The 25,343-nt window shown below is 52.9% G+C and overlaps 1 protein-coding gene across 14 annotated transcripts in view; it reads left to right on the top strand.

The window, feature by feature from the left end:
- The window catches only part of DYSF (dysferlin), a 206,107-nt gene extending 184,137 nt beyond the window's left edge, over positions 1-21,970 (top strand). For all 14 annotated transcript variants that reach the window (XM_069494675.1, XM_069494670.1, XM_069494673.1 and 11 more), the window contains 11 exons: positions 941-1,111; positions 1,818-1,960; positions 4,013-4,152; positions 5,282-5,370; positions 5,608-5,703; positions 6,117-6,258; positions 10,394-10,493; positions 15,067-15,245; positions 16,949-17,058; positions 18,362-18,509; positions 21,661-21,970. In XM_069494675.1, coding sequence (XP_069350776.1) covers positions 941-1,111; positions 1,818-1,960; positions 4,013-4,152; positions 5,282-5,370; positions 5,608-5,703; positions 6,117-6,258; positions 10,394-10,493; positions 15,067-15,245; positions 16,949-17,058; positions 18,362-18,509; positions 21,661-21,699 — 1,357 coding nt within the window. In that variant the 3' untranslated portion in view covers positions 21,700-21,970. The remainder of the gene's footprint in view (positions 1-940; positions 1,112-1,817; positions 1,961-4,012; positions 4,153-5,281; positions 5,371-5,607; positions 5,704-6,116; positions 6,259-10,393; positions 10,494-15,066; positions 15,246-16,948; positions 17,059-18,361; positions 18,510-21,660) is intronic.
- Positions 21,971-25,343: the final 3,373 nt, after the last annotated feature.

The raw sequence follows: 25,343 nt of genomic DNA, 5'->3' as shown, positions 1-25,343 counted from the left end.
AACAAGTAAAGGAAGGATCGATGCCGATTGCATGGGAGCAGCTCCCAGGCATCCTGATTTGCCGTTTGGATGTGAGCTGATTTTGGCAGAGAAGGGAGAATTGCAGAGGGAGGTTGGTGGCTATTTCTCTAGCACCTGTAGGAGTAGATGCCTGATGTTCCGATATCATCTCGCTGTGGGACCCCTTGGGAGGCCCACGAAGCAGGATTTAGAGTGCTCCAGTCTGGCCTCGTGGTGGCCCCTCTCCTCCCAGGAGGTCCTTGCTTTCCTGGCCCATGGCTGGGCGGGCAGCTCCTCCCAAATGTGGCCCCTGCTATCCTCTCTGCCACAAGCTGCTTGAGCTTCCTTGGGCATGACATGTGCCAGACCTGCGTCTCCCGCTCGCAGGGAACTCATTTCAAGGGGAGAAGGGAGAATACCCTGGCTGCTGACCTCCACAGCAGGTGGAAGTCTCAGATGTAGCAGGAGCTCTCTTCAAAGAAATCTTTTCACAAATACCCCCTTCATCCCACCCCAGAAGTAGGTATGAAGGCCCAGAGTCCAGAAGGTGGGTCCCTTGGTAAATCCCAAAGCTCTGGCACCTGGTTCTGGAGTCTCACATCACCTGTCTCCTGGTGTTGTGGTAGAAACTTCGGTTTTAAAGTTCTGTTCCAGTTCGTTCTTTCATTCTGTGGTCCATCTGGCAGGCGCCTGCTGTGTGCCCAGGCCAGTTTATTTGGGATAGACACACACACACACACACACACACACTCGCTCTCTCAGACAAGGCCAGGACGGCAGTGCTGTGGACAGGGTGCTGTAAGAGCTACAGGAGCCCTGAGGAGGGTGGCCTCCCTGGGATGGCTGTTGAGCTCCTGCCCCTCCTTCCACTCCCTGGAGTCCCCCGCATGTCGGGCGACACCAGCGAGCCTGCGGCGTCCTGCCCTCTGCCCTCCTGCAGGATGTTCGAGCTGACCTGCACTCTGCCTCTGGAGAAGGACCTGAAGGTCACTCTCTACGACTATGACCTCCTCTCCAAGGACGAAAAGATCGGGGAGACAGTCATCGACCTGGAGAACAGGCTGCTGTCCAAGTTTGGGGCTCGCTGTGGACTCCCACAGACCTACTGTGTGTATGTGCATGGGGGCTGGCTGCTTCTGTGACAATAAACTGCCCTGTCTCTTGAGCACTTACCGTGCGCCAGCCCTGGGCTTAGCACTCCCCTGGCCTTCTCTCATTGAATCCAGTGGGCTCGCGGCCCCATTCCACAGATGAGGAAATCGAGGCCCAGAGATGTTATGGCTTGTAAGTGGTGGGATTAGGATTTGAACCTATTTCTCTGACTCTAAGAACCTGGCTCTCCATCATGTAGTTAAGATCCAGTTCTCTTTAATGGGCCACAGAGGGCCTGTGGAGGGCCGGGCACCTGGAAACAGAGGGAAAGAAGGAGGAAAAAAAGGAAGGGAGACAGGTGGTTGGACACATGGCCCCGGCTGGGAATTCTGTGCTAGTTTCTGTAAGGGGAACTCATGTGTGGACAGCACCCCTCTTCCCTTCATCGTGGGACTTGTTTGGGTCTGATTCTCTAACTCTGGAAATTGGCAACATTTAAGTTCCAATTCCATGGATACTTAAACAAGTCCTTTTCTCTCTGGACCTCAGTTTCTTCATCTGTAAAATGGGAGTGCCCAGTCCTGATGAGTGATCAGACAGGGCACCCACTGTAAAAGTGAAGGGTGGGTGCTGCTGTGTGTGGGGGTGCACAGGTCACTGTATGCCCCTCTGCCCTCGTCAGTGTCCTCTGAGTGTCTCGTCTTTGTCTTGTGCTTGGGCCTCAGCTCTGGACCCAACCAGTGGCGGGACCAGCTCCGCCCCTCCCAGCTCCTCCACCTCTTCTGCCAGCAGCGCAGGGTCAAGGCCCCTGTGTACCGGACAGACTCCGTGCTGTTTCAGGACAAAGAATACACCATTGAAGACACAGGTGAACTGCTGCGTGACCCGAAACCACAGTGGGGCTCTCCCTCTTTCTCCTTGTCTCCCATCAGCCCTCTCCTACCTTCAAGGGCCCCAGTGAACATAACCCGCATCCGCAGGCTGCGGCTCGGATCTCTCTGGGGCAGTACAGATGGGCTGCACTTGCACTTGGTTCTTTGGGGACAGTACTTACCTGTGATACCACTATGCAAATGAGAAGTCAAGGTAGGGTCAGGCTCAGAACTCAATCCAAGGTCAGGTCGGGGCCCATCCATGTGCAAGATTGGGGGTGAGCCTGAAGCCAGTGTCAAGGTGAGGTTAGGATCAGTCTCCTGGCTTTGGGTCGTCAGACTTTGGTTGGAGCTTGGGGTACAGTCCACCTCTGAGAAACAGTTTTCTACATGAATTGTGTGAGCCTGCCAGCTTGACCTTGATGGTACCCTCCAAGTCCCACCCACAGCCTGTGCACCTAAGGCGTCCAAAGGGCAGGCGGGAGGCCCTACAGCCCCCCCCCACCCCCGCCGCCCAGTTCTGCACAGCACTCTTGCCTGGAAATCCTGCCATGTGCTCTCTGTGTGCCTGAGATGCCCACAGGTCTGTGTCACCCACCCAGAGCAGCTCAGCCTCCCTGGAGGTGTTTACAGGCCCAGCTGGCCCCTCACCTCCTGGTTGCTTCAGTGTGTTTGATGTCAGAGCTGGTGCCAAGGCTATAAAAGGGAAATGGTGGCTTTGATGCCCCATCCGCCACCCTCCTCCTCCTCCTCGTTCTGGTTTACTGACTCTCCCAGGTCGGGGCTGCACCAGGCCCGGCCATTAGGCACCCCCACCCCCACGCTCTTTTCCTATCGAACATGCATCTGTTTTGGGGGCAGTCTCCTTTCCTTCTACTAGTCTGTGAGCAACTTTAGCACAGGGACCAGGGCTCATGGTCATAAAGTCTAGGAAACGAAAGCCAGAAAGCTAGAGACGGTGAGGTCCAACATCTGCCTCTTTTCACAGATGAGGCTGCTGAGGCCAAGGGTGGTCAGCGACCTGCCCACAGTCACCCAGCCAGCCGGGAGCAGAGCCAGGTTCCTCCTGTGGTGCCTTGCCTCTTTGGGGTCCCTGTTAGCGTGGGCAGGGCAGGTCTGATGGGTTAACGTGTGTGTACATGAGAAGCCGTGTTCGTGTATGTGGGCACACCTGGGTGTGTGTAGATGCGTGTGGACCACCATCACCCACCAAGTCAAGGCTCCACGTTCATGTTGCCACCTGGTGGGCTGGCTTCTCAGGTCAGGACTACCCCACGTTTTCTCCCCACCCGCAGCACCAAGCTCTGATCCATCCCTGGCAGGGAGGAGCTGTACTTGGGGAGCCCCAGGGGCAGGAAGGGGTGTTCAGGCCTACTCATGCCCCCTTCCTAAATGAGCATGTGGTTTCCACGGCCTGCTGCCCGGCTGTGTGGCTTTTCCACACTTCAGGTGTTTCACCTGTAAAATGAATATAGTTACAACACTTAGCTTCTAGGGGCCTTCTGAGAATTAAATGTGCTAGTATCTATGAAGAACAGTGCCTGACACATGGGTCCTGCTCTAGAAGTGTTTGCTGTTATTACTATTATTTTAGCTACTGCTACTAATAGAATGATTTCCGTGAACCAGAGACTAGTACTAATAGTACTAGGATGGCAGATCTGGGAGTAGAGGGGGTGAGGCTCAGAGTGGGGACCAGTCAAGGAGGGCTTCCTGGAAGGGGTGGGCTTTGGCAGACAGGAAAGATTTATATTGGTGGAAAAGAGGAAGAAGAACTTTATAGAAGAGGCTTGGTATTAATGGAAATGAAGGCAATTAGGAAGTCTGGATTTTAAGCCTCTCTTAAAATTTTAAGGGAGCCCATGGGTAGCAAGGTTCCCCCTACAGAAAGTGGGACGTAAGAACAGGCATGTCTGGCCTTGGGCGAGGCTGTGGGGCTGGGGGCGTCCCATGACCCTTAGACAGCCCTGCTCAACCTGCTCATGGGAAGCCCTACCATCTCTCCCTCACCTGGCTCCTGCAACTTTTCTGTCTTCTCTCTGGGACAGAGGCTGGCAGGACCCCAAACCCACACCTGGGCCCAGTAGAAGAGCGTTTGGCTTTGCACGTCCTTCAACAGCAGGGCCTGGTCCCGGAGCACGTGGAGTCACGGCCCCTCTACAGCCCACTGCAGCCGGACATCGAGCAGGTAGGACCTCAACCCTCGGGCCCCTGGGTCTTTGAACCTAGATAGCCCCACTCCAAGGACATCCCAGAGGAACCACTGGGGACCTTGGGATTTGGTCAGTCCCACCTTGACCCATTTCTTCACAGTCTGGGTGGCTACCACTGTTGACCTGTGAAGGGATCACTAGAGCCCTACATCCCCTGGCTACCTCCAGCCGTCAGGGCCTGGGAAACAAGTCTGAGCCGCCTCTTTCATCCCGATGTAGGCCTGGCCTCTGACTTCTGCGTGTCATTCTGAGCCTTGCTGTTTCAGCCTGGCCTCAGGGTGCCCCCTGCCCCCCCGCCATCTGTCAGTGACTCAGTCTCAGATGCCCAGCCCTGTGCTGGGCTGCAGTGATTAGGGTGGGGGAGTGAGCACAGACAGCAGGTTTGGGATAGTGACCAGGGAAGTCTTCCTGGAGGAGGTGAGCTCAGAGCTGGTTTTGGGAGGAGAAGGAGAGACAAGGTTATAGCCAAAGAGAAAGGCCAAAGTGAGCCATGAAGATGCTTTGTGAACACCAGATGACATCATCTCTGTCGTCTAGAACTGAGTTCTCTCTTCCCTAGGTGGTTTGGCTACCAGCCTCCCCCAGAGTAGCATAGCAGGTGTGGAAACTGACCCTGCGGAAGTGACTTAACTAAGTCACTTCAATCCTTGCTCCTTCTTCTCCGAGATGGGACAAAAATCACACCTGGCTTGCAGAGGGAGAGAGGTGTGAGGGGCAGGCAGGGGGAGTGGTGTCCTGTCAGGGACACCTTCTGAGCCCTCCATGGCTAAGCCATGCTTTTTGACTCTCCACGACTTTGCACATGCCATTCTCCTGGCCACCAAGACTCAGCTCAAATATCACCATCTCTGAGAAGCCTGCCCTGACCCTTGACCCCCAAGCACAGGCCTAAGCTGGTGGCCTGTGGGGCTGTGGCTCTGTAGTCCTCTGCAGTCAGCCCTGGAGACCCCTGTGTGGGGTCCCTCTCCTACAGGGCAGTGAGCCTCTCCCTTGCAGGGCTGGGGTTTCTCTGCGCTGTTCCCCAGCGTCCAGCACAGAGCAGGTGCCTGGTAACTATTGGCTGCAGGAACAGGGTGGCGAGAGAGTGGGCTCTTGTCTTCACAGGGGAAGCTGCAGATGTGGGTCGACCTGTTTCCGAAGACCCTGGGGCGGCCTGGACCTCCCTTCAACATCACCCCACGGAGAGCCAGAAGGTGACTTGCCCGGTGGCTCTGAGCTGGGCTGGGTGTGTGTGGGGTGGGCAGCTGGCTGTGGGCGGGGGAGGAGGTCGCTCTTCAGCCCCAGAGTGCAGCTCTGGTTCGGGTCTGGCCGAGCGTCCAGCCGGGCTGGCGTCTGGTCTTCTCAGATGAGCAGGCTTCTGGCTTCTCAGCCAAGGACCCACCACCCGTTGGTAGGACGTCCATGCGGATTCGAGTCATTGTTCCCCCCAGGTTTTTCCTGCGTTGTATCATCTGGAACACCAGAGATGTGATCCTGGATGACCTCAGCATCACAGGGGAGAAGATGAGCGACATTTATGTGAAAGGGTAGGGAGCCACCGTCCTCGCCCTTCCCAGCTCACTGCGTCTCCTGTGCTCGCTCTGGGTCTAGCCCAGCGGGGGCCTCGCGTGCTGGGACCGGCAAAACGAACAAGTTTTGGAAGAGGGCACCCCGGGTGGGCCCTGCCTGTGGGAAATCGCTCTCCCACCAGACGTCCTCGCTCACTAAACCTTTGGTTGAACTTGAAGATTTGAGGATGCTCCTCAAGAGCAGCTGAGAAATTACTACATTTTCAAATTCATGGCACATTTTGTACATCATGCAGATTTTCCGGGGATTATTTTTGCAATGTAATTTCCAAGCTCACTTACCTTCTTAATTCCCTGCTTGCCTAAGCTGAGGATGTACACTGTGTTGGGAATCTTAGTGAGAAATATTCTCTGCTAACGTGTCTATCTAGCTGGATGGTTGGCTTTGAAGAACACAAGCAAAAGACAGACGTGCATTACCGCTCCCTGGGAGGCGAAGGCAACTTTAACTGGAGGTTTATCTTCCCCTTTGACTACCTGCCGGCCGAGCAAGTCTGCACCATCGCCAAGAAGGTGAGTGTCCTTCCGTCCCGGTGGTGCCAGTCCCATGGCTTACTAATGTCAGCGGGACCCCCTGACCAAGTGACGCTCGGGCTGGCATTACAACCTCAGTGATGCCCCAACACCCTTGCCTACCACTGCCATCCCTGCACGGCACCCACCACCACTGCCGATGTCACCTCCATTGCCCATCTCTGCCATGTCACCGTGCCATCATTCGTGGAACTATCGCTGCTCCCACCACTGCTCTCTTTACTACCGAATCATCCCCTCGAACTGTAGACCCCACTTCTCCATTCTCTTCCTCACTCTTTGCCGTCACCAGCAGTGCTGCCACCCCACGACTTCCGCACTGCCACACAGTGCCATGTCCATCGTATGCAGCTGTGTCTAGATCCTAAAGTCACTGCCCTCCTCCCTCCCCCGCCAGACGAAGCAGCAGGAAGGGTCACTGGGTCTGAGTGGATGGCCTGGGAAACCCAGCACGGCCTTCCAAGGGGCAGAGGGGCAGACCCCGTAGGGGAGCTTCCCAAGAGGGCCCGCCTGGCCTGCAGAGTGTGCTGCCCATAGGACTGGGAGTGCTTGGCTGAGTCTCTCCCGATATCTGGTTTCCAGCATCTGTGTCTGGTGCCTGTGGTCACTTTCCAAGCTGAACAGCCACTGGGAGTGACTGCCCATCCGGTCCTGAAGCTGTTGCCTTCCTCTCTCCACCCCTCACCTTTCGCTCCAGGTGGAAGGCACCTGGGGAGACCTGGTCAGCATTAGCCTCAGGGCAGGGGTGGATTGGGAGACCTCAGTGTCTGTGTCTCAGCATCTCCGAGTTTGGGTCTCATCTGGGCCATCAACTCTTTACCCTGAAATGGGCAGAGCTGCAGGGCGGCTGGCCTGCTCCTGGTGGCCCTGGGCCTGCCCTCAGGGAGCACAGGAAGGGCTGCTGCGGGCAGGGAGGGCCTCAGGAATGCTGGCGTGCTGACACCCCATCCCACCCAGCACCACTTTCCACCCCAGGTGCTCCTGCCCGAGGGGTGACTGCCCCTCTGGTATTTAGGTTCTGCTCCCCGATTCCTTCTGAGCTGGCTCAAGGCTGCAAGCCTACAAGCTGTGACTCTTCCTGTGGTCTGAAGGAGAGAAGGGAATGTGCGACAGACTTCAGTGCCTGTAGCTCTTCTTGATTCTCTTCCTCTCATCCTCTCCACGTGACCCTTCTCCGCCCAACACGCGGGGTCCTCTGCACTTTAGAGAAGCCAGAATGTTCTGCTGAACATTCTGAAACCATCAAACAAAAGAAAACATGGATTAAACAGGGTTAAATGGATTATGTAGCGCAGGGATTGCTGTGTAGTGACTGCCAGGAAGCAGAATTTAGCAGCAGGGTCTGTGAAGTCGAGGGAAGCCTGGACTCTCTGGGGTTCCGTCTCGCTTGCCTTTGCTCAGTGCTGTGCCCCCTTGGCCGTGGACTCGCCCAGGGAGCGAGGGCTGGGGACGGAGAAGGGCCGTGCTTCTGCGCAGCGTCTCCGGGGCTCACCTGCAAGGGGCTTGCGTGGACGGGGAGCCCAGGCCGAGAGGTGTGGGAGGTGGGGCAGCCCCTTTGTCAGGGCAGGTGGAAGTGTGGGCAAGGAGTGGCAGGAAGAAAGGTTTCTGGTTTTTTCTCTGAAGTGAGAGGAGATGATTCGCCACCGGGGCAGGTGATTTGAGACAAATGGAAAAGCCTGGAAATGCTGTGAGGCTGAGTGAGAGAGAGGGAAGCAGACAGAGGGAGGGCGGGAGTGCTCCTCAGTGGCACAGCTGGTACCTGGCAGGTGGGCAGCCGGTGGGGGCTGCTGATTAAGAGCTGGCAGTGTGCTGTGGGCCTGCTCAGGAGGATGGAGCGAGTGGGCTGACCCGCGCTGGGGAGCCAGAGGAAGAGGGGGCCTGAGGACTTGGAAGGGGCAGCTTGGCCTGAGGGTCTGGGCCAGACTGGGAAGGCTGAGAGGTCCCAGGGGGCCGGGGGAGGGAGAGGAAGAGTCAAGGAGCCCAAGGGGAGGCTGGGGGTGGTCAGAGGCGTGGGAGGCTCCACATGACACCAGGCTCTGGGGAGGGGGCCTGGAGGTCAGAGAGGAAGTCGGGCAACAGAAACAGAGTCCAGGTGATTCTGAAGTCACCCAGAAGGCACAGCCAGTGGTCCCTCTGTGGGAGAAGGGACCTGGGAGGCAGGCGGAGCTGGCCCACAGTGGGGCACCAATTAGCTGGTCTGGGCTGAAGGGCTGAGCCGGGGGTGGCTTGGCGCAGGGGCACAGCACGGCCTCTGGGCCCTCTAGGCCTGCTGCAGAGCCAGCCCTCTGCTGTGGGGTTCAGGGCCTCTGGCAGGCAGGCGCTCCAGGGACCCCATTAACCAGACGAGACTGTCGTAAAGTACAAGGTCTCCTTTCATCCGGCTGCTTTGAACCACCCCTGGTTGCCCGGCCCGGCTCCCCACCTGGAGCCCAGCACGTCCACTGGGGCCTGCCTGCGCGTCAGGCACCCACCCTGCAAATAAACAGCTAGTAAAAGGGCCCAGGCCAGGAGCATAATGAGCGCCGGGGACCTGGGGGGGCTCGTTCCCCAGGCTGGAGCCCCAGCCCAGCTGCTCCCACCAGGGGCTGTTTGAACCTCTGGCTCATTACCGAGCCCATAAACCAGGCCGGCCAGAGGAATGGAGGATGCTGGCGGCCCGTGCAGGCGGGCCTGCGGAGCTGGCCATAAAAGCTCACCAGAGGAGGGAGGCACCTGCAGAAGGGCTGGGGCCCAGAAGGGGGGAGGCACCAGACAGAGGGCTGGGGGCAACGGGCTGGCTGGGGACTGAGCCCCTTCCTCAGTCTGGGCAGCAGTCTGGGCTGTGGCTGGGTGCTCGTTCCTCACGGGGGCAGCGATCACGGTCTTCGATTCTGGAGCTCGCTAGGATCTGCGTGGCCAGCCTCTGAGGCTGGGGTGGCCACAGCAGGCCCTGGCCGGGTGGCAAGGCTGTGGTTACTTGGCATCCAGGGCCAGACAAGCCTTGTGTTGTCAGCAGTGCCCCTCAGCTCCCCGTGGAGCCTGCCCCCTGCAGAGTTGGGCCCAGGCCCTGCTCTGACCTGGCGCTCGGGACCCGGCACCCTCCATCTGCAGGATGGTCGGAGTGTTTCCCGTCCTCGCCGCCTGCCCAGGGACAGCTGCAGTGAGAGAACAGAGAACAAGCTGGCGTGAACAGGAAGGCCCCAGTGACAGTGCTTTGGGTTGCGTGTGGCTGGGCGCAGGGAGGAATCCAGGACTCCACGTGTCCCATCCCACACCCCTCACTTGCTCCAAGAGGTCTCTGTGGGAAGAAGCCCAAGATGACCCTGTTCCAGGTGGAGCTGGTCTGAGGGCGGTGAGGTGGGGCGAGAAGGGCCCCTCTTGACCCTTGAGCAGGAGAGGGGAACTTCCAGCACGGTGGGCTTTGGCTTTGTCCTGGGGCAGGCCTTAGAGGTGAAGGCCTTGGGGTGCAGAGGGAAGAGCTGGGATCCAGGTCCCAGTGCCAGCTGCTTACAGCTGTGTGCGGCTGAGGGGTCCTACTAGCGACAGCCAGGGGAGGGTGGGATCCCCTAGGTTCTCAGCCAGCCCACCCTGACCCAGAGATCAAATGTGCAGAACAGCACTCTGGAACCTGACTGCCTGGGTTTGAATCCCATCTTGCCACTTCCTAGCTGGGTGACCTTGGACAAGTTACTTGCCGTGGTTTCCTCAGCTGTAAAGACAGTTATCTCCTTCCTAAGTTGTTCGAAGGTTCATCGTGGGAGAGGGCTGACACAGGCAGTACGATGTTAATATTATTGTTATGAGGGGTCAGACCTTGGGCACATTCCTTTAACTTCTTCAAGCCTATCTTTTATCATTTGTAAGATGGGAGTGATAACCTTGATTTACAGAATTGGGAGGATTAAAGGAGCCATCATGTGTGAAGTGAGCCTGCCTGGTACCTTCTGGGCCCTTGTACACGGCCTTCTAGGATCTGCCCTTCCCAGTCTTCCCATCAGGACCTGGCTCTGGCAAGACTCTGGGAGATGCCCCACGCCACTGTCTCCTCCAGGCAGCCCTCTGGGCTGGACGGGACCACTGCCTCTCTCTCTAACCTTGCTTCTCTGCTTCCTTCTCTGCTCCTGCTCTGGGTCAGGATGCCTTTTGGAGGTTGGACAAGACTGAGAGCAAAATCCCAGCGCGAGTGGTATTCCAGATCTGGGACAATGACAAGTTCTCCTTTGATGACTTTCTGGGTGAGCATCGTTTCCCATCAGTTCTGCACATCTGGGACCCCCACTGTGTGTGTGCCACTCTTTTGGACCCTTTGGGAAGCCTGGCAGTAGGGGTGGTCCTACTTTCTGCCCTCAGGGATCTCAGGGTCACAGGGTCCCCAGTGCTGAGTGAGGTGCGTGACACAGAGCAGAGTCAGAGTGATGGCAGTGGCCTGTGGCGGTGGTCCTGTCAGTAGAGGTGGCATTGAACCCTGGGCCACGTGGGGTTGTGGGTCTCACATAGGAAAGGAAGCCAGGGAAGCGCGGGTTGAAGCCAGTGCAAGAGTGTGCTGGTTGTCGCCAGCTGTTGGCCTCACGCGCTCCAGGATGCCCCCACCCCTGCTGAGTGTGGCCACAGGCTGAACCCAGTGAGTGAGGGGCTCAAGTCATTCTTCATCCTTGCACCTGAGTCACTGACCACATGAATGAACACAGGCTCACCCCCACGCCCCCAGACAGGGCTCTGGTGGGGAAGGGCTGTGCTGACATCCTGAGCTGGGGAGCAGGGAGCGCTGGGCTGAAGGGCGGGCAGGTGGCAGCGGTGCCCGTGCAGGGTAGGATGTGGGCACCAGGAGGAAGACATCGTAGGGGGCCAGCAGGCTGGTCTGGGAGAGCAGTGAGTTCAGCAGCCCTGTCGTGACTGTAAAGTAAAGGTTAGTGCTGGGAAATGTGATCTGTCCACAAAATGGCGTATTATTCAGCCATAAAAAGAAATGAAATACTGACACATCCTACAGCGTGGATGAACCTTGAAAACATGCTAAGCGAAAGAAGCCAGACACAAAAGGACAAATACTGTGGGTCTATGACTATGAAGTGGCCACAATAGGCAAATCCATAGAGGTGGCAAATAGGTTAGTGGCTGCCAGGGACTGGGGACAGAGGAAGGGAACGGGAGTGACTCCTGATGGGTGTGGGCTTCTTTTTGGGGGTAATGAAATGTTCTGGAATTAGATGATGGTGATGGTTGCACAACTCTGTGAATATACTAAAAGCCACTGATTTGTGCACTTTAAAATGGTTAAAGTGGTGGATTTTAATGTGAATTTTACCTAAATTTTAAAAAAAAGTGAACCTGTAGGGAAAGGCAGCCCGGGAAGTCAGGAGCCCAGGCTGCTAGCTGCTCTCTGCCGCTTGGGAGCAGGGTGGCCTTGGGCAGATCACTGAAGCCCTCCCTGGGTGGCCTGTGGTTGCAGAAAGGTGAGTTGGTCTTTGCTGAGCCCGTGGGCCCTGCCGGGGATGTTCGAGGCAGTGCTCCCAGCAGCGGGGAGAGGGCTGCCTGCCCTTTGCTGCTTTCTGCCCCCGTCCTGCACACCCGGCCTGGTCAAATGTGCAAAGAGGCCTTCATATGAAAGACACAGGGCATTAAAAGGGTCACTCCAAGTTTGGCTTTTGTTATTTTACTTATTATTCTGTACAGAATGCCTGCGGAAAAATTAGAAAATACAGATAAGCAGTGCTCCTCCCCCCTTAATCTCACCACCCAGAGATAACCTCCACTAACATCTTGGCACGTATCATTACATTATATATTATCTCAGATATAAACAAGTGTATGTATGTTACGTGTGTATTTTATATACACGTATTTACCTGCATCCATATATGACATATATAGGTATATTCATGTGTATATGAATGGGTTTATATTACACATACTGTTTGATGTCCTGATTTTTTTGGAAAACAATATTTCAAGAACATTCGTTTTGATCAGTTAGACAGATACATTTTCCAGCGTCACTACATTTTCCAATGTGAGTGACACCCCTAGGCATACACCCTTGGACCCTCTGTGCATATTTTCCCTTAACTCTAAGAAGTGGATTTGTTAGAGTCTTTGTACATTTTAATGGTTTTTGGAACATTTTGATCAATTGTTCTCTAGGAAGGTTTTACTTATTTATATTTTGTTTGTACAAGGCTGCCGTTTTCCCTAAACTGCTATTACTGTTACATTTAAAAATATTGCCATATGATATCTCATTTTAATTTTTATTTGCATTTCTTTATTGTAAGGTAGAACTTTAAAAATATATGAATTATCCACATTATTGTAGGATTTTCTTTTTCATGGTTTTGAGATGTTCACCTTTTATTATTGATTTTCAGAGCTTTTTATATATTAAGGATACATTGCAAATAATTTCTTCCATTTTTTCATTTCCTTTTTAATTTTTTGGAATGTTTTTGCTTACAGACTTTAAAAGAAAAACAAAAACCTCCTGAATTTTTATTAAATGAGGAAAACAGTGTTCAAAATAAAGTTAAACAGGCTTGTTTGCCTTTAAAAATAAAATATAATAAAACTATTAACAAATACTACCTTTTTATTCCATGAGATTTCTCTTTTCCATCTTCATAATGTGTTTTCTACTTACATATGTTATGTTTTGAATATTTATTACCTTTTAACTTTAAAGGTAATAGATAAGCATCTGTAATCTTGCCATCTGGAGATAATGAAGTGTTTCCTTATACTCTATCATGTTGATCATGCTGTTATAATTGTGTGTGTGTGTGTGTGTGTGTGTGTGTGTGTGTTGGCCTACTATCCCAGTATTTACTTAATATTAGATTGGCACCATATTTCAAATGAGAAGTAAGCATTCATCTGCACTGGAGGGATGGAGAGAGAGATGTGCGTGGTGGGAAGACAGATGGATGCTGACACCGAGTTGAACAAGTGGACAGAATAATAACCCGATCAGTGGATAGATATAGTGCTCAATGAATGGTAGCTATAGAGGAGTGTAGATAGTTAGTTTGAATCAGATGGATAGATGGAAGGATGGATGGATAAATGGATGAGTGGAAAGAAAACTAGAAAAGTAATTATATCAAATGCTCAGTCATAGTAACTGAACATTCCACACTGAAAAAATTCTAATCTCCTTTGCATGGTATTCTGCAAATTCTTTAATTTGTCCTCAGAAAATAATTTTTTGATAGATTTCTCTCACTTAATCCCTTCAGTAGCCTCTGGTCCGATCCCATTGACTCCATCATGTTATTGTGGTTGGAATAGGTGAAAGCACATGAAATTGCTGTTTTTATAGGTCAAAGATAGTTGAATATAAACATTTTCCTATGGTTGAACCTAATAGATGGAGCTATATGGCAAGATGATGGCTAAAACGGATGAGTAGATGGAACAGTGTAAAAATATGGCTGCTTGGATAACTAGATGGGTAGATGAAAGGACTGATGGATCAGCCACAATGAGATGCCACTTCATACCTACCAGGGGGGCAATAATAATGATAATAATAAAATAGATTATAACATGTGTTGCAAGGATGTGGAGAAATTGGAACCCTTGTACATTGCTGGTGTATGAATGGAAAACAGTTTGGTGGTTCCTCGAAAAGCTGAATGCAGAATTACCGTATGACCCAGCAATTCTACTCTTGGGAATATACAAAAAGAATTGAAAACTTGGGCTCAGACATTTGTGCACCAAAGTTTGCTGCATTATTCACAATATCTAGTCAAAAGGTAGGAAAAACTCAAGTGTCCCTCAATAGATGAATAAATAAACAAAATGTGGTACCGGTAGAGTGTCCCTTATCTAAAATGCTTGGGATGAGAAGTGTTATGGATTTTGGAATATTTGCATATACATAATGAGATATCTTGGAGATGGAATACAAATCTAAATACAAAATTCATTATGTTTTATGTTTCGTATATACTTTATACACATAACCTGAAGGTAATTTTATATAATATTTTTAATAATTTTGTGCATGAAACAAAGTTTGTGTTAAGTACTTACGTGTGGAATTTTTCATTTATAGCATCATGTGGTGCTCAAAAACTTTCAGATTTTGGAGCATTTCAGATTTTGGATTTTCAGAGTAGGGAAATACCTGTATAAACATTTACAATGGAATATTTTTCAACTATAAAAAGAATGAATTACTGATATATACTACAACATAGATGAACCTTGCAAACATTATGTTACGTGAAATAAGCTAGACACAAAAGAACAAATATTGTATGATTCCACTTATGTGAAATATCTAGAATAGGCAAATTTATAGAGACAGAAAGTACATTAGAGGTTATGGGGGTGCTGAAGAGAGGGGAGCATGGGGAGTTATTGCTTAATGGGTACAGAGTTTCTGCTTGGGGGATGAAAAAGTTTTGGAAATAGTGGTGATGGTTGTACAACATTGTGACTGTAATGCCACTGAATTGTACACTTAAAATGGTAAAAAGGACAAATTTTATGTTACATATATTTTATCACAATAAAAACAATTAAAAAATTGATGGGTGGGTGCATATAGACAATGGGTATATGAATGGATTTGTAGGTAGTGAGATGAATAATTGCGGAGGTGGGCGGCTTTGCTAGGATTGAGGGGCACATGGCTGCATGAACAGGTGAATGGGAAGCCGTAGGGAGGGAATGGGGGCAGTGGATGGGGAGAGTTGGTGGGACTGTACCCATGGTTCGCTCTGGTGACGGTGAGTTTTTCTTGAACCTGCCCTGCCTCAGGGTAGCCACAGGCTGGCACTGATTGAGAACGTCTCTGTGTCGCAGGCTCCCTGCAGCTGGACCTCAACCGCATGCCCAAGCCAGCCAAGACGGCCGAGAAGTGCTCCTTGGACCAGCTGGATGACACTTTCCACCCGGAATGGTTCGTGTCCCTTTTTGAGCAGAAAACAGTGAAGGGCTGGTGGCCGTGCATAGCAGAAGAGGGTGAGAAGAAGATACTGGCGGTGAGTCTGCTACCTCCAGTCCCCGTGGAGGGCGTGGGGGCAGCGTCCTCCCTAGGAATCACTAGGCACACACGTGCTCACTGTTCCTCCTATTTCTCCCTCTCTCCTAGCCTCCCTGTATCGATTTTCCAAGGCGTTCTCCCTCTGCCCTTCCAATCCCCACTCTTCCTTGCCCTCAAGGCACATATCCCAGGGGAAGCCTGTTGAAAGCGAAAGATGACCCTGTTTATACTCTGCTCATTGGTTTTACCAGTGATCTGTGTCCTGGGTTCCCCTCTGATCTGGCCTCCTGGGTGCATGGACAGGCTTATGTCTCTCCCATTTGAGCAAGACAATGAAAGGGGCCATCCTTGTTCTACTTTCCTTGCTGAGAGGTCCACTTAGGGGGGTGGTGACTAAAGGACCAGGGAGATCCACCTTCCCCTGAGTCCAGAGCATCCACAGCGAGGAAGTTCATCCCTGAAAGTTTACTTAGAAACAGCAGCAGCCAGTCAACCCTTCAAGCTGTACTTGAAATAAACTATCTCTGTTATATAAAGAATTGTAACACTAAGAAATACTAACACCACAAAGGAAAAATGAGAAAAAAACATACATAGACAATTCACAAAAGAATTACAAATGTCTATTAAACATTTAAAAAAAAAAAGAATTAGTCCCTCTAGTAATAAAGGAATACAGTAGTCTTCTCTTATCGGTGGAGGAGATGTTCCAAGATCCCCAGTGGATGCCTGACACTGTGGATACTACTGGACTCTATATGTACTATATTTTTTCATACGTACCTATGACAAAGTTTGTATATAAATTAGGCACAGTAAGTGATTAGAGTATAATCACTAATAATAAAATAGAACTGTAACAATATACTGTAATAAAAGTTAGGTGAATGTGGTCTGTCTTTCTCTCTCTCAGAGTATCTTACTGTACTGTCCCACAGGTAACTGAAACCACAGAAAGCCGAACCATGGATAAGGAGGGGACTACTGTATTTTTAAATGTGATAATATTTTTTGACTATTAAATTAGACTAAAAAAATAGAAATGTTCATTGCTGGTATAGGATGCAGAGAGACAGGCCCCCTCATTTACTTTTGGGAGGAGTGCTAATGGTTTTACAATTTGGTAACATATAGCAAGAGATTTAATGATAATTTATGCCCTTGGACTCTGTCATCCCACTTCTAAAATCTCTTCTAAACAAATAATCAGATACAATGAAAAACCTAGGCTCTGGGATGTTTGTAGTATAAACTACTATTTATAATATCAAAGAGTCGGAAACAACCTAAATGAACTAAAATAAGTAGTTTACTAAATAAATTATGGTCACCCATCCCATAGAATGTTTGCAGTCATTAAAAACCAAACTTTAAAAAATATATAATTATATATTGACATACATTCCTAAGAGGAAAAAAACAAGCTATAGAACTATATATACACGCAGTGTGAGCTTTCATACTCCTGCAGAGAAAAGCAGTTACCATGCATAAAAACGTTAACAGTGCTTGTCTCCACATAGTGAAAGTATGGGTAATATTCTCCTTTCTTTCTACGTTTCTGAAGTTGCTAAATATTCTACAAGGAGCAGGTCCTGCTTTTATGATCAGAGCAACCCTGTATGTTTGTTGTGACCTGGCTCCTCTCAGGCCACTGGGCAGAGCCTCTGTGCTTCTAACCAGCTCTCTCTGTCCTTGCAGGGCAAGCTGGAAATGACCTTGGAGATCGTAGCAGAAAGCGAGCATGAGGAACGGCCTGCTGGCCAGGGTCGGGATGAGCCCAACATGAACCCCAAGCTCGAGGACCCCAGGTCAGTGCCCAGGGTCTGGGGGGTGCAGGCCACAGTCTGGGAAGACCCTATTGTATAGCCACACAGAAGTTACTAGGCCCCCAGGGCTCAGAGAGGGGCGTGACTCATTCAGAGCCACACAGTAAGTTGCAGGGAGGGGATGGGCATCGTTCCAGAGAACACTGGCTCCTCAGCTAATCCAAGAAGCGGGCGCTATTGAGCACCTGCTTGCTGTGTGCCATGCATACTGTCACATGGCATGTGTGCATTGTGCTCTGGAACCTTCTCTGCTGGTTATTGTTCCCATCTTACAGAGGAGGAAACAATCTCGGCAAAGTTAAATAAGGTCATTCTGTCTAAGAAAATGGTGAAGCTGCAATTCCCTAACCTGGTCTGATTGGCTGCAGAGTCTGATCGAGGTCTTGCCCCTCACCAAGCTGCCTCCCGTGGCTCTCGTGTGGTGTCAGTGTGGCTCTCAAATGACCTTAATTTTCCCTTCTGTGAAACAGGGAGGCCAGTCCCTGTCTTCTCTCCATCACAGACCTCTTAGGGAGACAGGCCGAGCCAGTGGATTAAGATACCTAGAAGGTGGTTGCAGGGGCAGTTATGAAGATGGCTGTGGGGGCGCAGGGCGGTGTTTGTGGGATCCCTGCCCTCCAGGCTGCTTGGCTCAAGCTGGTCTGAGCATGGATGGCTCACTCAGTTGCAGTGCTGCCCTGAGAGCCATGGGGCTGGCAGAGCGGTGGGAGGCACCCTTGCCCCGGGAAGCTGGGAAGGGGAGACAAGAGAGACCCACCAGACACAGGGCATGATCAGACGGTAACAGGGCCATGATCGAGACACAAAATCCTGCATGTTTCAAGTTGTGGGGCTGACCTAGGGGAAGGTTTTGTGGTTCTTGGTTGTGAGAGAAAATCAGCTTTCTCGGTTTTCTTCCCTCTGTCCTTCCCTGAGCAAGGATGAGCCCTGTGCCTCTGGGCAGGCGGCTTGGCTTATCTGGGGCTCAGTGGGCCACAGCTCACCTGATGTGGCAGCCCCTCGAGGCTCGGCCCAGCTCCCAAATCTGTAGTCTGTGATTAAGTCCTGGGTCAGGACGCAGAGCGGGTGACAGGGAAGGTATCCTGGAGAGGATGGCAGAGAACTGAGCCCCTGAGCATGCACAGGGCTTGGCAGCACCCAGAAGAGGGGGGCGGTACAGGTGGGAATGACACTGTGGCACAGGCTCGGGAGACAGGGCGTGCAGGTGCAAAGGGCTAAGTTTAGGCGCGGGGCTGGGGGCAGACCGCGGAGGGTGCCTTGCTGACCTCTGGGATCTCGCTTCCAGGCGCCCTGACACCTCCTTCCTGTGGTTCACCTCCCCGTACAAGACTATGAAGTTCATCCTGTGGCGGCGCTTCCGGTGCGCCATCATCCTCTTCATCATTCTCTTCATCCTGCTGCTGTTCTTGGGCATCTTCGTCTATGCCTTCCCGGTGAGCAGGCTAGATGGGGGAGGCACAGATGCCGTCATGGGGGAGGTCTTGGTCTACTGCGGGAGTCCGTCCTTCTCCTCAAAGGACTCTCCCAGTCCAGTGGGGAGAGGTAACCTCTGTCGTTGGGGAGTCCCTGGTCTGATGGGGACACAAAGCCCTACTCTGGGGAGTCCCAGTCTGGTGGAGACACCAAGTCCTATCCTTGGGGACCTCCAAGTCCAATGAAAGAAACAGTTCTAGCCCTTGATGGGGTGACAGGGCTGTCTTCAGCAAGCCCCTGGAATATGTAATCGGGGTTAGCAGAAGATGAGGCTCCCTGGGCTGGGCTGGGCAGGGGAACTTTCTTGAAGGGGGGTGTGGAAGTGGGTCTCGGAGGGGAGGGGAGGGAAGGTGTGGGTGGCAGAGTAGAGGAGGAGGCCCCTCTGTCCTGAGGGTGGCACTTGCTAAGTCCAGAGGAAGGGAGGAGCTGGGGCTGGGAGAGGCTCTCAGTGCCCACTTGAGGACCTTGACAGAGTGTGCCCTGCCTCCTGCAGCAGGCTGGGCGTGGGGAAGGTGTGAGGTGAGCAGGTGGCTGGCTCAGAGGCCCTTTGCTTGGCTCGGTACACATTTGGGTTCCCTTTTACTTGGTAAGAAGGCAGCCGACACCTGGCAAAGAGCTCACCAGGGCCACACCAGAGAAAGTGGCTGTGTCCCCTGCTCTGTGGGGCCCTGCTGCGGGGAGGAGGTCCCTGCCTGTGCTTCCCCAGCCCTCACAGCTCATCATGGAACCCTGAAGATGCGCCAGCCTCCCAGTGTCTCTGGTACTTCAGACCTTGAAAGGATCACGGTGTTCTCAGGCTGACATCTGATTTCTAATGTTCTTTAAAAATTTTAAAACCTTTTTAATATGAAAATTTCAAACCTATATAAAAGTAGAGAGAGTGGTGCAATCAGGCCCTTCATGCCCTGATTTTAATGGCAAAGACACAACACCCAGAGAGGGAAAGGGACTGGCTCCAGGCTGCACAGCAATCTGTTCAGTTCCCAGTCCAGGGCTCACTGAGGTTCCCACTGTGGGCCTCAGTCCTGGACAGCACCAGGCCACCAGCCCAGAGCATTGTCCTTGCAGCAGACAGGCTTCTCAGGGAACTACTCCCAGGTGAGCCGTTTTGTGAATGCTCTAGAATGCGGAAGGGAGGGAGACCCTTCTCCCTCTGTAGCTGGTGATACCTCGTGTCAGCAGCATGTGCCTTAGAGGAGGAAGAGGGTTAAACCCCAAATCGTCCGTGCAGTTCCTAACAGCATAAGCTGTGAGGAGCAGCGGAAAGGACTATCTGGTTTGGATGTCCAGATCCCAGCTACCCTCTAGGCTATAGTGACAAGGAGAGTCTAGAACCAGGACAGCCGATGGTTCTGGCTATAGGGCAAGCCTTCTAAGCTGGCTGTGGCCGCCCGAGGCGCCACACCCAGACGTCTCTGAGGCCCAGCAAGAAGAGCTGCAAAATATGACTGCAGTCCAGGGTGCATCCAGGCCCTGGGGACCTGAAATGTGCATGATTTGGGGGCCTCTCTAAGCCAAGGAAGATAAGATTACAAATACAAGTTTAGATACAGGGCTATGGAAGGGTGTGGGCAAGTGTGGTGTCCTGGGGCATAAGCTGTCACCAGTGGTGGCCTGAGGTCTGGGATCAGGCCCCAGGACTTCTGTCTGGTGTTCCCTCCCATGAGGCAGGCCTGGGCAGCTCCCCTCTCCTGGCCTGCCTTGGGCTCGCCGCCTCTGGAGCGCGGCTGGCCACCGCTCACTTAGCGGGGAGACTTGATTAAGCAGGCACGTGTGTCTGGGAGGTAGGGGTGTGCTGTGGGCAGGAGGGAGATGAGGATGCGGCTCATGCCCTGGGGGAGATATTGAAACCAGAGAATAAAGTAAACCACCTGTATGGTCAAATGCAACATCACTGTCCTTCAAGTTCTCCCGGAGATTGTCCTTTTTAAGATTTGGACCCTGTCCCTCTTCTCCCAGGGCCAGCGTGTGGGTGTCGGCTGCTCGGTGAGGGGTCCAGGGATGAAGTGGGCAGCCTGCTCCGAGGCTGCAGCTGATTTTGCTCGCAGGCCTTTGCTGCAAGTCAGGAAAATCCTGCAGCCTCCACTCACGTCCCTCAGTCTCCTGACCAGTACCAGACCTATCGGGGCCGGGCCCCGAGACCCTCACCTGGCTTTCAGGCCACGGGATAGAGGGCCTATTCTAGCTGTCCCCAGCCAGGGCCTGATGGGCAGGGGCCTAGTGGGCAGGGGCCCAGGGCTGGGGCTGCTCCTCTCCAGTTGGCCTAATGCCCCACCCTTTCAAAATTCCCCTGGGAAGGGGCTGAGGGGCAGCCTGTCTGATTCCTGCCGCCCCCCCGCCCCCCCTGAAAGCTAGCTGGGAGCGGGGCCAGCGTGGGGCGCAGGAGGCGATTTGGCGGGGAAGGAGGCGGCTTTGTTTCCAGAGTCGGCTTTCCCGGCCGGCACTGGGGAACATGCTGTCCCAATTAGGAGCCCTGTGTTGTGTTGTGTGTGTTTTCATGGTTTTGGAGGGGAGTCGTGGGGAGGGGGGTTCCTGTCAGTCCTGCGGCAGGCGGGGCTTAATCAAGGGTGACCCATCTCTGGTGCTGGCCTGCATCATTGGCCATCCTGGACAGCCCATCCCCAACTCTCTCTCTGCTTTCTGGACAGGGATGCGGTGACCCGTGAGCCCTGGGTTCCCGTGGGCCGGGGGCGGGGGGGGACTCGTGGCCCTGCCTTCAGCGCCTGTCTGATGGGAGAGGGCAGGGCAGGCCTCTTCCTGGCCAGGGCCTGGGCGTCAGAGTCCTCATGGCAGCCAGTTGGAACTTGGGAGTGGGCCCTGGATTGATGGGGGAGAAGACAGAGTGATTGAGGGTGCGAGTAGAGTTTCGGGGGGTTCGGCTTGCCTGGCTGGTGAGAGCACCAGGCAGGGTGGAGTGTTGAGCCGTGTGCGGATGGTGGGTGGCGAGGGCACAGTGCAGGCAGGTGGTTGAGGAGCGATGGGTCCCCTTTCCCAGCCCCCTGCCTCCCAGCAGCTCAGCCCCGTACTCTGAGCCCCACATCCAGGACAGCTGCTCTAGCTGTGCCCGCCCTGACGTGTCACCATGTGTTCCTGCCTCCTCCCTCCCTCTAGAACTATGCTGCCATGAAGCTGGTGAAGCCCTTCAGCTGAGGGCTCTCCCGCCCTGGAGGAAGGGGTGTGGGATGCCCCCCGGCCCGGCACTGGCCTGCCTCATCCGCCCAGCTCAGCTGAGCTCCTCCGTACCTCCAAGGCCTGACCGGCCTGACCGTCAGGGTGGGCAGACAGACAGATGGACTCGCACGTGCTCCGAAAGTTGCTAACATCAATCCTGGGATCACCTCACTTTCATCATCTCTCCCCCAACCCAACCCTTTTTTGGATTAGCTCGAATGTATTTCGGTATAAAACAGTTTGAACCACAAAGCAGTGTCAGTGTGTGTCTCTACGGTACCTGAGTGGGGTGTGATGTGCAGGGTGGGCCGGGGGCGGTGGTCGGGGTGCGGTGTGTGTGTGCCATTTTTGCCTCAGCCTTTTGGAGGCAGAAGCGGCCAAGAAGCTGTGGGTGGGGCACCGTGGAACTGTTTATGCTTTTATGAGACTGGTTGGGGAGTAGGGTGGGCTTTGAGGCTTGGGTCCTGGCTTGCCTGAAGACCCAGCATCTCCTGCCGCCTCTCCTGCCCAGGACGGCCCCCTTTCCCCTGCCCACTCCTCACTCAGGCATCTCTCCTTCCTTTTCTAGGATGCCTTTTGCTTACGTGGAAAGTTATCTGTGTGTTCTGGTTTCTTCGACCATGCTGGGGAAGAGGTTCCACTATATAAAAAGGGAGCACCAAGGAAAGGGTTGGCCAGAAGTTCTCCAGGCAGGGGGGTCACTGGACTTCTGGCTTTGACCTTGTCCCATGCTCTTGGGATTTCTTGGGATTCTCTCCCTCTTCTGGTCTGGGCAAAGACACCTTTTTCTTGTGGTCTGAAGCTTGGCTTTAGCCATTGGTCTGATATTCCTGCAGGAATCAGGCTTAATCTACAGGAGCAGCAGAAACATACTTGGAGAAAAAGCTAAGAGCTTGAAAACATCGTGTTTCCAAGAGAGAGTCCTCTGCCTCTCTCGCCTGAGGGGCTGGAACTTGTGAGCACAGCGCTGGCAGCCTCCTCTCCAGCGTTGTGCTCACGAAATAGGAGACCAGGAGGCGTCTCCTCTTTCCCACTGTGAGCGGCTCCCTGGCCGGGATCCCAAGGCCCCAGAGATCCTTCCAGTCCGCCTTGGCTCTTCACTGCACCCTGGGACCTAGGCTGAGGCACTGCCACATCCCCACATGATTGGCAGGACTCGGGGTGGTGGAGACAGGGTTGATGTTCCACCCTGTCCCCATGGTTACTGCCTGCGTGAGGGAGCTGCCCCTTGAAAACAGGGTAATTTTTACTTTAGGAGAGCTTCAGGCTGGAGGTGGCCTGAGCCCTGAGAACATGGGTGGCCAGTCCTGAGACCTTGATACCCGAACCCTGGAGCCAGGGGCCATACCTCACATAGAGCGTACAGCAGGGACCAGGGTCACAGCTTTTCTGGGGAAGTCAGTCTGGTGACAAGCCTTCACGGGGCGCCTGCTGAGTGTGCCCGTGTGGAAGGCTCAGCCTTGAGAGAGGGCTGGATGGGACAAAGGAAAAGGTGGGGCTGCCGCTTCAGGAGGTGCCGAGAGCTTTTTAGGATAAGGGAGGCCTGAGAATATTTGAAGGTAGGGAGGAAGAAGCCGCTGGATAGGGAGAGAGAAAAGACTCAAGAGAGAATATAGGCTGATTAATGGAATCAGTTTCTGCGGAAGGAGACGAGGGTGTTAGCTTTGGAAAGAAGGTTCACTTTTTCTTCCAAGCATAGAAAGGCAAGAGGAAGAAAATAGATACCATACAACCAGCACGCTGGGTTAAAAGAGTTTTGGGGGTCATTGTGCTCATTTTTTCATTTATTCCTTTGTTTTGTTCTTGATGCTCTGGGTTGCAGGTAGTATTAATAGAAAACCCCACTCAAGCTAATCAAGGGAATTTAATGGCTTTATGGAAATGAAACACACGGAAGGACTGGTTTCAGGCAAGGGCTAATCCAGCTCCTCCACTAGGTCCCCGAGAGCTTGTGTTCTCAGGGCTGGCTTCTGTCCAACACTGGTCCATTCATAGAACTGGGCTTGCAGCTGCTCCCTGGGACCATATAGGCCACCATGCAAAACTCAGGGGGCAATGGGGAACCAATGGTGAGCAGGCACCATGTCCTATAAACATGCCTTGAGATACTCCCTGTGGCAGTCCTAGAGCAGGTTCTGAGGATGCAGCAGTGAGTACGTGTGACTCCTGGCCTTCCAGAGCTCCCAGCATGGTGGGAAAAGTGTTTCCTTATGAGAGTGGCAGAGAAGCAGCACCCGCTGCTCTGGGAGAGGAAGGGGCAGGGAACTCTCTCAAGAAGGGATATCATTTGAGCTGAGCACTGGACTGGCCCAGTGGCAAAGAGGGGACAGGTGTTCTCAGGGGCAGAGATGGAGGCCGAGTGGTGGAACTGTCAGACAGCTTGGCTAGTTCACGGCATGGTGACAGAGAGAGTGAACATGGAGGGAAGCGGCCCAACAGATGAGAGGGAAGAGGGGTGGAAAGGCAAGGTCAGGTGTGAAGGGCCTTGTGTGCGCAGCTGAGGAGTTTTTATCCCCGGAGACAGACAGGAGTCCTCTGGGAGCACATGGGTGGACTTCAGGTATATAAACATTATGACGGGGTCAGGTCTAGTGATCTCAGCCAACTCTCAAAATGGTCTGTGGTCACAAACGGTGAAGAGCAATTGCTTGGGATGCTGTGTGGCCCGATGCAGAGGGCCATTCTAGAGGACTGGTTCATTGATCCAGGAGCCAACTGGGGGAGATCTGAAAGGCAGGGTAAGGGTGATTCACTCATGCATGGCAAAGACAGTAGAGGGAACAGAGCATGCAAAGACAGGCCATAACCAGAAACTGGCTCAAAGATCTATAGCAATTTCCATATGGGCACAGGGCAGTGGTTCTCAACCAGGGGCAATTTTGCCCTTGAGGGCACATTTGGCAGTGTCTGGAGACAGTTTTGATCGTCACAACTGGTGAGGTGAGGTGGAGGGTGATACTGGCGTCCAGTAGCTGCAAAACATCCTATGAAGGACAGGATGGCACCCCCCAGGCTCCCCAACAAAGAATTATCCAGTCTGAAACGCCAATAGTGCTGCTGTGCTGAGACTGTGGCGTAGAGAGAGTGGCTTCCAGAGACACTAAGCAGTTAGACTTGGTAAGACTTGCAGGTTGACTGGTTAGGGCTGTGGGGGTGGGGAGTGGGGGTGAGATGGGACATATGTTCTAAGTGGCTCCCAGTCGTCTGGCTTTATGAGTGACCCCCGTAGTGGTGCCATTCGTCAAGTCAATTTTGGACAAGTAGGTTCAAAGATGTTTAGGACACAGTCAAAATATTCTTCCTGCCTTCATGTCTCCCTGTAGTTAGAGTCTCTTTCTTCCCTTCCCAAAGTTGCAGGAAGCATGTCTGCACTTGCTGTCTCCATGTCTTCACCTTGCCCTCACTCCTCCACCCACTGTGATCAAACTAATCACAGCGAATCCCTCACCCTTGCCAGAGACCGGTTTAAGAAGAGACATGTGACTCAGCTGTGGTCAATGAGATGTGAGGGGAAGGTGATGGCAGTGGTGGTCAAGAGAGGGGCTGGGCACTTCTAGGGTGGTCTTCTCCCCAATAAAAAGAAAGGACACACAAAGAGAGAGCACTCTCATCTTCTGCCTTTT

The sequence above is a fragment of the Eulemur rufifrons genome, chromosome 19, assembly GCF_041146395.1.
Source record: "Eulemur rufifrons isolate Redbay chromosome 19, OSU_ERuf_1, whole genome shotgun sequence".
Taxonomy (NCBI): Eukaryota; Metazoa; Chordata; class Mammalia; order Primates; family Lemuridae; genus Eulemur; species Eulemur rufifrons.
This window is presented reverse-complemented; position numbering and strand designations above follow the sequence as displayed.